Genomic DNA, 11,283 nt, shown 5'->3' on the forward strand with positions numbered 1-11,283 from the left:
CAAAATGACAGTATTATCCTTTATGGCAATAACTTCTGTGACAATTTATTGTCCATCAAAATGTATCATGACAGGCGACTAAAGGTCAGATATTCTGCTGACAAGAGCAAAGAAAATAAACATTTTATTACCTAAAATGCAACAGCAGCTGTTCCTTTAGTGAACGTTTAATCATTTGAAGCAAAGGATGCATCTGCAGTTAAAAATATATTTTTAACATCAACATGTTAAAAACCCAAACATTCATGCTCAACATCTATAAAGTGTAGAGCTGATCTGTTCATTGATTACTTTATTAACCGGTTATTAATTGGATAGTAAAAGATAATTAACAGGTTTTTTAAAAAAATTTAAGAATTTGAACCAGGTGAAGCTAAACGATGCTACTTGAATTCTGGGTAAAGATGGAGGTCTTTTTTTAATCTTAAAAAACATAAAATATATGTATTCTGTACAGTTTTGGCTTCATTGCTGCTCACATGCCCTCCTGTAGAGTCTACATACTCCAGTTAACGATTCATCAACTACTAAATTAGTTGATTATTTCTATAATCAATTCATCTAGATTACTCTGATTGTTTCAGCCGTACTGCTGGCAAATAAGTCAGATTTTAGGGTCCTCAAGCAAAATAGCAATCACATTCAACTGTTTGTGGTTTGTATTTTTTCAAAGCCGTCAGTTTTAAACCAGACGCAAAACGAAACAATTTGAACAAATTCAGTTTCAGTCTGGTCAGTCCTCAGATTAACTTCCTAGATGTTTCGGCTTTAAAATGTTTCTAATTATGCTGTTTTTTTTAATCAATTGTCTGTCTTACTGAGTCATGAACTCTGACCTTAACTGAGGTACGAATTTGTCAGATTTAGATTTTTATATTTATTGAGGCTCACAGGGTTAAACTTCACTTTGCTTTCTCTGAACACTGGTAGCAAAACCTTCCCTCAGATGAATACCTCCGTTTACAAATAAACGTTCTTCCTGACTCTGTGTCCTCACTCTTTCCCACCCTGCCCATCGTGTGTGTGTGTGTGTGTGTGTGTGTGTGTGTGTGTGTGTGTGTGTGTGTGTGTGTGTGTGTGTGTGTGTGTGTGAGACCAGCCGCACCAAGAAAGACGCCAAAGATGATTGTTGTCTCGTTGTGACGGGGTGCTGCTGGTCTGACTGTACCTCTGTGACTGTTCTCACATTTCCATGTGAACCCACCGCGTGTTTGTGTGACCCTTGACCCTTGATGTGACATCACGTGACCGGAGCGGTGGCTGACATTCTTCTACATTGTGCTTTTTTGGGGAAGGAATGCCGGTCTGTGGTCATCTGGTAACTTCAATTGGTCTTTTTTGTAGCTTATTTTTGTGTCTATGATGAAATTAAAACAGATGGTTTTCATGAGACGGTGTGACTCAAACTTTATTCAAACCAACGATCTGAGCCTGATTATGGTGAACTTGGCAACCCGGTTGCCATGTACAGATGACTACCGAGCATTTATTTACTGCACATTAAAGGTGACATGTTGTTCTTCATTGAACAGGCATGTCTGTTACATTTTGCATAAAATCATCCTGACATAATGAGATTTTATTCTCATCAATTCTGTTTTGAGCCTCTTGTCACTTTAAATCCAAATAAGCTGCTACTGGCCACTCCCCCTAATTCAATGTTTAAACTCAAGTCAAAATGGCTGCAAAAAATAAAATGTATGTATACAACCATCCATATTTGAACAGCAGAAGTGGAGCCTCCTGCTCAACAAACAAGACTGCAGCAAGTGGTTTCTGGATGGTAAGTCAACAAAATACTTCTCTGTTCCAGCAGCCATTGTACAGCACATTCAGAGGTGAAACCAGCTGATCAAACATTCCTGGAATTTAGTTTGGGTTGCTAGGTAACGGTGAGCTTTGCTGGGGTTGCTAGGTAACGGCACAGTTCCTGTTGATCGTGGCTTTTTGAATAGGAAAAAACATTGACTTGTTGCCAAACAAAGTTTTTTTTAGTGTTTGAGCTGGTTTTCAAAGCAAATTGAGACATATATAAATACAGGTAATGCAAAAAGTTAATTTTGTGTAATAGGTATTCTAATACGAGCTGCTACTTGTTTTTTTACTTCTGCTTGATGGGAAAAAAAAGTATTACACAGAACTCAATACTTGAGTTAAAAATAAAGCAACTATTTTATTTTGGGGAAAACAATTCAATAAACATGCAAATATTTAAAGATTGTTCATATTGAAAGTGTCCAAAAAGACAAATATAGTTAATGGATAAACTTAGTAAATCACACAATGAATAAACTGATTCTGAAGGATGTTTGAAATTAATTGAAAAAAATAATTTGGAAAAACTTATAAAAATGTTTCCAGTGGAAGTAATCAACATGCAAAAGTAAAATGGTTTAAAAAGTAAATTCAAACGGGAAATTAAATGCAACTCATTTAGTTGTAGACGGTGACGTCTGAGCAGGAAGGCTCTCCTGTAGCAGTCTGTACTACTACGACTTTGAAGAAGCCTCTGACTAAAGACTGTTTTTCAATGAAAATTTTCTACTGCAAATAAACTTATTTATACTTTAACAAACCTAAAAATTCCCTTTAAAATGTTTGAAAGACTAAAATATTCTTTTTATTTGGCTCTTGATTGTAAAAACACCTTGTTGCCATGGTTGCTCATCATAACTGTCAAAAAGCAAAGCGGTAAGAGCAAACATCCATATCTGTCCAAACATGTTTTCATGAGCAACATGGAAACGTCACAACAGTCTTTTAGCAAAGATTTCAAATCAATAACTATTTAGTATCTTTGGTAATCAATTAAATCCGTCTGATGGTTGGGAGGAAAAAATAAAAACAGAACGGCATCACAGTTACAATGAATATGCTTTATTTTTCCTTTTACAAAACAAAACAGAAAGGGTGGGGGTGGGGCAAAAAATTACCGTCTAGAAATACAAGATATACAAGAAGAAACGAGAGAATTCGCAGTGGGATGAACTGAATAATGACGGGAGGAGAAGAAGAGGAAGATGTTAAAGCTTCCAACCAAACAAAATCCTGATTCTCACCAGGAGCGAAGCGATAAACCTTCGAATGGAGAGAGTTCGGCCTGCCGCGGCCGACATGTTGTTTAGTACTGTGATATGACTGAAAACACAGCAACAAAAACGGAGAAAAAGTGTTGCTTAGTGTTTTATTAATGATTTTATTTGTTTATGTTCCTATTTAGTGACTAAGGCACTTTTAAAGAAACATACGGTTATTTCACTGCAAAAACACAAAGTCTTACCAAGTATTTTAGTCCAGTTTCCAGTGCAAATATCCTAGTACACTTAAAATAAGACAAAACTTAAAAGTAACTTTTCTAAAAGATACAGGAGCTTAAATGGATAATTCCTTAATACTGACAGTAAAATACTAGTTCCACTGCCAGATTTAAAGGAAAAGTTGGCTTAGTGTATTTTGCACAATTAAAATGCAGATAGAAGATATTAAGAAATAAAATAAGTGCAGGAAAATCCCAACAGGTTTATATAGAGCCTCCACTCAAAAAGTTCAGAAAAAATATAATCCAACAATACATTCCTTCATCAATTTATAAAATACAGTCATATAGAAAACATTAAAACATCTACCAAGTATTAGTGGCATTTAAACGGAGTAACAATAAGAAAGTGACAATTCTTTACGTAAATTTAAATAATGTTCAACTCTTTCACAGAAGACCTGCTTTCACCAAGTGCAAAAGGTTTTGCTCCAAAACTGATGGATCCTACTAGATGGGGGAAAACGGTCAGAAATGTTTAGATCTGAACATTTTTCTAGAAAAAAACCCTCCAGACATTTCTGAGCTCGAAAAGAGAAACATTTGCCCATTTGCCAGAAAAAAGACAGAAATTTGATTTTTTTCCTGAACTTTCTGAAATTGTAAATTTTTTGACTTTTTGGAATTTTGAAACTCAGAAATGTAATTTAAAAAAAAAATCAAAGCATCTTTTTCTAGAAAAATTCTGAGAAGAATTTCCAAGTGTTTTTTTTTTTTATCATCGACTTTTGGAGTTCAGAAATTTCCTTGTTTTTTGACTGAAATTTACTTTTTTTTTATTTCCGTCTACAATTGTAGAAAATGTAGTTCTACTCATCTGATGTTTAGGAAGACGAAGGGATGAACTCTGCTGAGTTAAGTAAAAAACGTTATAAGTCAAATAATCTGCCAGTGAAAATAGTCATTTTTCATCAATTTTAAGGAATTAATGACTTAAAAAAAGCTCCCTGAAGTCACTTGTTTTACCTTATTTCAAGTGTACCAACATATTTCATTAAAAACTAAACTACTTGGTAAGACGTTGTGTTTTTACAGTGTTGTTCAATTAGAGGGAGCAGAGCGTCCAGCTGAGCTGAAACAAAAATCAGAGTATCGAGGATTAACAACTCCACGCCTACAAAGCGCTCGATGAGTCTGAAGAGTCGGGATTTATTTATCTCACGATAATGGCACAGAGTACATTCGAGTCACAGAGATTTACTCAAGTTGATGTTGAGTTCATGGCTTACTGCTGTTCTCAGGGCGCCTCTCAAATCAGCACCAATTTGAGAGGCCTACGTGACAAACTTTTTGTCACGTAGGCCAAAAACTAATTATTTAAAAAAAAAAAAACTTTATTCACCAAAAGTGGTGTGATTTTGTTTTTGTACCTCCTCAATAAACCAAATATGAGTTAAACTAATAAAATAATCTGATTTCTTTGGACAAACGGAAATTTCAAATGTTTTTCCCCCAGTTCGCTTATTATTTTGGGCTCGATTGAAGAAAATTTAATTTTTTGGTCTATACTCAGCAATAAAAACAGGATCAAGGGTATAAGTCAATGTGTAGATGTGGTCCAAGTTACCATGACAACAGAGGTAAACCACAAAGCTTGAAAAGATGATCACTTTATGTTACAGTGAATACTTTAGCAAATATATTTAAATTTAAAAGTCATAGTTTTTGCCCTAATTTATTCCTGAATATCAGACGTGGGGGCCGCACAAAATCAATCCAGCGGCCGTAAATGGCCCTCGACCCTCTCTTTGAACTCCCTTGCTCTAGGTGTTCAAAAAACAGTCGTTAACAAAGAAGTTTGTCTTGTAACAACTGAAATCTGGCATACTAGCAGATTGCTTAGATCCGTTAGTCTAAATTCATTCGGACTGTACAGCGCCACCTACTGGTGGAACGATCTCATAGTTTCTGCTGGACAGCCAAACCATGAGAGGACGACGTTACCTGGTTAATTTAAAGCAAAAGTTAACGGCACTAACACCTTTATCTTTCTCAAAACTTCCAGAAGTTTCGTTTGATTTTAAATTCCTCTTGCATTTGTAGTATTTTCTGCTTTATTCTCCTCACTATGTTGTGACTATTCTTCTTTTCTGCTCAGTTAACCATGTCTAAATTAACTTTTTGTTACTGATGTGTGTCTTGTCCTACTCGTTTTTGAATAATTGATAAAGATAAAAAAAAACAACTGCAAATGTGGCCGTTAGATCGAGGCGAACTGTCAGAGGTTAGCTAGCCGTGCTAGCTAGCCAACTGCTGGTCATGTGATCAAATGAGCGAATCTGATTGGCTGAAAGGGTTCGACTCGATCTAGTGCGATTGCTTTGTTTTGGTCACATCTTTAGCTGAATTAAAAGTAAAACGAAACTGTATACAGGATAAAAATTCAGTGTTATAAATTTAATTTATATAAAAAGGCCGGACTCTAATTTGTCAGAATTTCTATCCAAACTAGGCCGAAAACTGTTGATTTTTCTGACTCCCTGTAGAACAGCAGTAACATAAGACCATGTTTGATTTGAGTTTATTGATAAAACAAAGTGAAGCTGAGCACAAACACTGAGGTGTACCAGCGGTTTATCACAGAAAAACGTGCTAATCACCCATTTAGTGAAGCATTTCTTTCCAGGTTTCAGATGTTCTGTGCAGTTCTGCGCATTTTTCCAGCATCTTTTTCCAGCTTCAGGCCGAACTTTGACACCAAACTGCACGTTCCTTCGTTAATGTTGAGATGAAGCAGGTAAATAAAACACTATATCATTTTCACAGTAACATGTCAGTTCAGATTCCAGGTTTTCCTATTGCATGTCCCAAGAAGTTCCCTGTTGGGGAGGATGTGTCCGGCACCAGAAATGAAAATCTGTTTCATTTCTGGTTTTTGCACACTTACTCAGTTGAACATGTATAAAAAAAAAGAAAAGAAGCACTTTGTACCTTTATGTGTATGTTCTCGTTAAGCTGAGCGGATAATTTGATGGGAGGAAATGACAATATGATCGAGCCAAACCAGCGGCGGACAGAGTAAGGCAGAAGTGTCCGTTTGCTCCCAGGATTTTCTCAAAGAGGGCGTTGGATTTTCCCTGCAGCGTCAGATTAAAACAACAAAAAAACAAAAACAGAACGGCTCCGGTGGCCACTGAGGGAGCAGGATAAAAAGTGTTGTTTACTCGGCGTTGGAGGTCTGCGTGTCGTTGAAGTCGTTGGATCGGCTGTCGGCGTCGTCGTCCGACATGTCGCCAGAGGCGCCATCCAGGTTGAGGTTGCGGCGGCCGGAGCGGTTGGAGGAGAAGCTGCTGACTGGGCCGCCTCGCCTGCTCAGAAACAAACACACGGCGCAAATTAAACTCGTGTTTCTCCAAACATTCAGAATTTATTCTGAAATAATAAAAACTGCAGTAGCAAGCAGTGATGAAAGAGGCCCTTCATTTTAGCTTTAACACATCAGCAACTGATATTATAGACGGTTATTTAAGGAATCATCCTGAATCTACGTTCACGTTTTTGAGCTGATCTACTGTGTAGTTTAAAAAAACGAAAATAAATAAAACCTCTTCACACTCTAGCGCCCTCTGGTGTTGGATGGCTGCCAAACTAGCATCCAACTTAAATTGGGAAATTTTCTGAAACATTTGTTAAAATGTGAATTTCTAAAATGAAGTCTGGTTCACTATTAACTTAATCTCTAATTTCTAGACAGTTTGTGGCTAAGCTCCAGGCTGTTTTGTTCCTCTTCATTGAGAAACTTTAAGGTTTCTTCTTTGACAGAGGAATCTGGATGTCTGCCCACATGGCAAACGCACCAATCAGCAGCCGACTTCCACCAGTCTTGTCTGGTCAGCCGATCAGAACCACAGCTTTCCATGTAACGATTAGCGTTGCTGATTAGAAACGGATAAAAGGTCGTCAGTCTGAGAGGTTTTAAGCGTCCTTAAACCTCAAACGTACCTCAAACGGTTCTTTAAGGAGTTGACCTCTCTGGTGAGGCCCTCGCTGGCCTCGGTGGCGTCGTCCAGCTCCCTCTGCAGCTTCCTGCGGGACGCGTTGGCTCTGGTCGCCTCCTCCTCGGCCTCCTCCAGCTGACGCTTCAGCTGCTTCATGCGGGAGTTGGCCTTCTCCATCTGAGCGGGCGACGGCGATGTGAGGAGACCGAACTGTCAGACCAGCTTTGCTTCACTTCCACGTCTCCTTACCTGTTCCTTGAACTGGTCGGCATGGCGACGCTCGTCCTCCACCTGCATCATCACCTCCTTCAGCTTTTTCTCGGTACGTCTGACGACCTTATTGGCTGCGGCTCTCTCCCTGGATGTTTGAGACAGATGACAGTGAGACAGACGACCTTGGAGGCTTCGAGCTGTGACCTCTAGGGGCGCGACCTTACTTGGCTTCCTGCTCCAGCTGCTCCTCCAGCTGCAGGATCTTGGCCTCCAGCGCAGTGATGGACGCCTTAAACTTGGACTTCACAGCTCCTTCTAGTTCTGCTAGTTTACCTTTAAGCTCCTGCATTTATTAGCAGATATTTGCTTTCAGGACAGAAGGATTTTTAAAACATTTTTCAATGCAGATGAAAAAGGAACAACACAAAAAATCAACAGAACTTTAGATGAACAGCATGGAAATAATCAATGTTGAGGACAAAAAAACTGATTCTTTGTCTTTGTAAAAACCGCAGACTTTGACTGGACCACCTTAAAGGGACGGTATAATGTATTTTCCAGGCACATGGTATCATTTTATAGCACAACCAAGTAACTGTGTTACTTTCAGTTTGTATAAAACTACTCTATATATGTCAAAAAAGACTTACCAGGAATTTGACTTTGCAATTTAATGCTTTGAAATTAGACCTCTGTCTCTTTAAGAAGCTCTTGCTCTTCACCACAACAATCCTCCTCCATTACGCCGTTTCTCAGGAGCGGAGCTCTGAGAAGCAGCTCCACCAGGTGTTTGCTAATTGCTGCTGCTGCTGCTAGTCTAGAGGAACTGAGCGGGGGAGGAGCTGCAGCTGAGAGGCGGTGCTAGGTCCACTCAGGTGTTTTGCACAGCTGAATGGTTGCCATGGAGACTAAAGGATTTCTCAAACATGCATGAACGAATCAAAGCAACACTCCAGGTTTGTTTCTGATGAGGGAATAACATTATAACATGATGTATCACTCAAAGTGACGAGTAATTCTACATAGTACCGCCCCTTTAAGAGATTTTATTCATGTATGTAAACTCAGGGTTTCAACTGTATCTAGTTTAGCTGTTTCTTTCATCTACTGATGTCTTTCCTCATCAATATTTCTGCTGCACCTGTCTGCAACGTCTTGTTAGTTTTGGTAAAAAAAACTTGATACATTTATAATTTCATTGAGTGTGTTTGCAGATTTTTATCATGTCTGAATAGTTTTAAGCACAGAGTAATAAAAGCTGGACCTTGTTCTGCCGCTCCATCTGCTGCCGAGCGTTCTCGCTCTTCTGCGCAGCGCTGCGCTCTGCAGTCAGCTCGGCGTTCAGCGTGTCCACCTGCAGGCAGGAAACCAGGGCAGAGCAGGAGACGCTTCACCTTTCAGGACTTCCCAGCGGTGCCTCAAATTTCACAAATAAACTTTCACAACTGAAATATCTGATGTGTGGCAGTGAATGCGATGGCTTCACCTGCGTGCTGCTCTTTCTGAAGCGGTCGTTGAGGAGCTCCATGTTGCCCTGCTCCTCCTCTATCTCCTCCTCCAGCTGGGCGATGCGAGCCTCCAGCCGTCTCTTCTCCTCCAGCAGCGACGACCTGACACACACACACACACACACACACACACACACACACAGTTCGTCTGATTATACAGACAGCTCATGACAATCAGTGTTGGGCTGCAACACATTAGAAGTAACTCAGTACTTCAGAATCATGATATTTTAAAGCATGATTGATGTATAAAGTAGTTTTAGAACAATTCAAGGTAAGTTAGTTACTTTTGTTAAGTAATGAGTAAAGTACGGGATTACGATTCAGATACGGTAATTAGATTACTGTTACAGATTTGTAAGCAGACTGTGTGATTTTGTTTTGAGTGTCTTGTGACAGTCCAACAGTCTCGGTAACAAACAGGAGTGTAGATCAACATCAGACAACAAAATAACTTTACATGATTGAATAGTAATTATGGAAAATGCAGAAAAATAGACCTAGGCTGATATTATTATTGCTTTATAGTAAATTCATTTTATTTTTTGCTTTAGTAGTTAAGTATCTAATTACTTTTGAAAATAAGTAATTAGTAAACTAACTGGACTTCCTTTGGGGGAACTAATCAGTAATTAGTAACTGATTACTCCTTCTAAGTAACTTGCCCAGCCCTGATGATGATGATAATATCTGTCTATTCTCTCCCTGCATGTGCAGATAAAGAAGTACTGACTTCCCAGCGGCGCTGTTGGAGATCTCATCGGCGAGCTCGTCCCGCTCCTGTTCCGCGTGGCGCCGGGCTCGCTCCGACGCTGCGTAGTCCTGCACAAACACACAGAGAGGCGGTCGGGTCTCACCAAACCCCAGAGACCCACAAAACAGAAGAACATCCCTAACCTCGTGAAGCTGCAAGATTTCAGCTTCTAAGTTCTTGAACTTCTTCTCGTTCTCCTTCGACTGGGTGAAGATCTCGTCTCTGGCGGCCCGGGCCTCCTCCAGCTCTCTCTGGTAGTCTTTCATCTGAGCCTGCAGGACCGACAGTTAAACCGCCATCACGTCAGCAACAGCCTTATTTACAGAAAGTCTAAATGTTCATCGCTACCACAGCAGAGTGTCAGGACTTAAAACGCACTTTAAGTCCAACAGTTTTATTGATTGATATGGACTTCAAACTGTCTCAGAGGGTAGCGTTTAAGGTGTGTTTTCCGTACCTGCAGCTTTTTGAGCTGTTTGACGGCTTCATCCCGGCCTTTGTTGGCAGCTTCGATCTGACCCTCCAGCTCGTTCAGGTCCACCTCCAGCTTCTTCCTGGCAGCGACAGCCAGAGATCTCTGCTTCCTCTCGTCCTCCAGCTCGGCCTCCATCTCACGCACCTGGAGGACGAAACCAGTCAACACGTATCTAAGTTCAAACCCTGGTTTACTGATCACATCAAACCAAGGAAAACGCACTGCAAAAAGACAAACTCTTACCAAGTATTTGTGGTCTAGTCTTGGTACACTTCAAATAAAACTAAAACTAACTTTACAGCAAGATATGTCAGTTTATTTTAAGTCAATAATTCCTTAATATTAATGAAAAAATGAAAAAGTAAAAGTTCTGTTGGCAGATTTTGTCACTGCAGCGTTGCCTAGCAACCCCAGCCCGTCACCTAGCAACCAACCAAGATTTGGCCCCACATGTAACTTATAATAAGACTTTTTTTTCCATGTTATAGGTGAAATAATCAACATTAACAAATATTAAAGACTTATTGGCTTAAAAAACCTTCATATTTCTACCTTGTCTTATCGTATTTAAAGCGTATTTGGACCAGAATCCAGACCAGGTTTTGTATGTCCAACCTGTTTGACCAGCGCTCTCTTCATCTCCTCTCCCTGCTCGTCCTTGGCCTGCAGGTCTCGGTCGAACTGGGCCTTCATGGCCTGCATGTTGACCTCCAGCCGCAGCTTGGCGTCCTCTGTGGCCTGCAGCTCGTCCTCCAGCTCCTCCAGCTGCGTCCTCATCTCCGCCACTTGCTGCTCCAGGGTTCGCTTGGACTTCTCCAGTTCATGCACCTGAGTGCAGCGACAGGAAAATCAGCAGAAAGAAACAAAAAAAGACTCATTTAGATTTTTTTTTAGATTGGAAAAACATAATTCTGTCATTAGGGAAATAACAGCTTAGTAGGGCTGGGGAATAAATCGATTTTATTGATTAATATTGTTGATGTTTGCTTTCTAAAGACTTAATTTTTGGAAAATCTGGATTTTTTTCCCACTAATGCTCTTTGTGTTTCCATAGTTCAGAATGATGTCAGAATGCCGAG

General features: G+C 39.8%; 1 protein-coding gene across 3 annotated transcripts in view; it reads right to left on the minus strand.

Annotated features, from left to right (window-relative positions):
* Positions 1 to 4,449: 4,449 nt before the first annotated feature.
* myh10 (myosin, heavy chain 10, non-muscle) overlaps positions 4,450 to 11,283 on the minus strand; it is a 74,522-nt gene continuing 67,688 nt past the window's right edge. For all 3 annotated transcript variants that reach the window (XM_015037539.1, XM_015037548.1, XM_015037531.1), the window contains 10 exons: positions 10,820 to 11,032; positions 10,187 to 10,348; positions 9,873 to 10,001; positions 9,709 to 9,797; positions 8,954 to 9,077; positions 8,732 to 8,821; positions 7,692 to 7,810; positions 7,504 to 7,612; positions 7,259 to 7,431; positions 4,450 to 6,624 (listed from right to left, as the gene is read on the minus strand). In XM_015037539.1, the coding sequence (XP_014893025.1) occupies positions 6,477 to 6,624; positions 7,259 to 7,431; positions 7,504 to 7,612; positions 7,692 to 7,810; positions 8,732 to 8,821; positions 8,954 to 9,077; positions 9,709 to 9,797; positions 9,873 to 10,001; positions 10,187 to 10,348; positions 10,820 to 11,032 (1,356 nt within the window). In that variant the 3' untranslated portion in view covers positions 4,450 to 6,476. The remainder of the gene's footprint in view (positions 6,625 to 7,258; positions 7,432 to 7,503; positions 7,613 to 7,691; positions 7,811 to 8,731; positions 8,822 to 8,953; positions 9,078 to 9,708; positions 9,798 to 9,872; positions 10,002 to 10,186; positions 10,349 to 10,819; positions 11,033 to 11,283) is intronic.

The sequence above is a fragment of the Poecilia latipinna genome, unplaced genomic scaffold, assembly GCF_001443285.1.
Source record: "Poecilia latipinna isolate Pla-1442-1.1 unplaced genomic scaffold, P_latipinna-1.0 Scaffold25, whole genome shotgun sequence".
Lineage (NCBI taxonomy): Eukaryota > Metazoa > Chordata > Actinopteri > Cyprinodontiformes > Poeciliidae > Poecilia > Poecilia latipinna.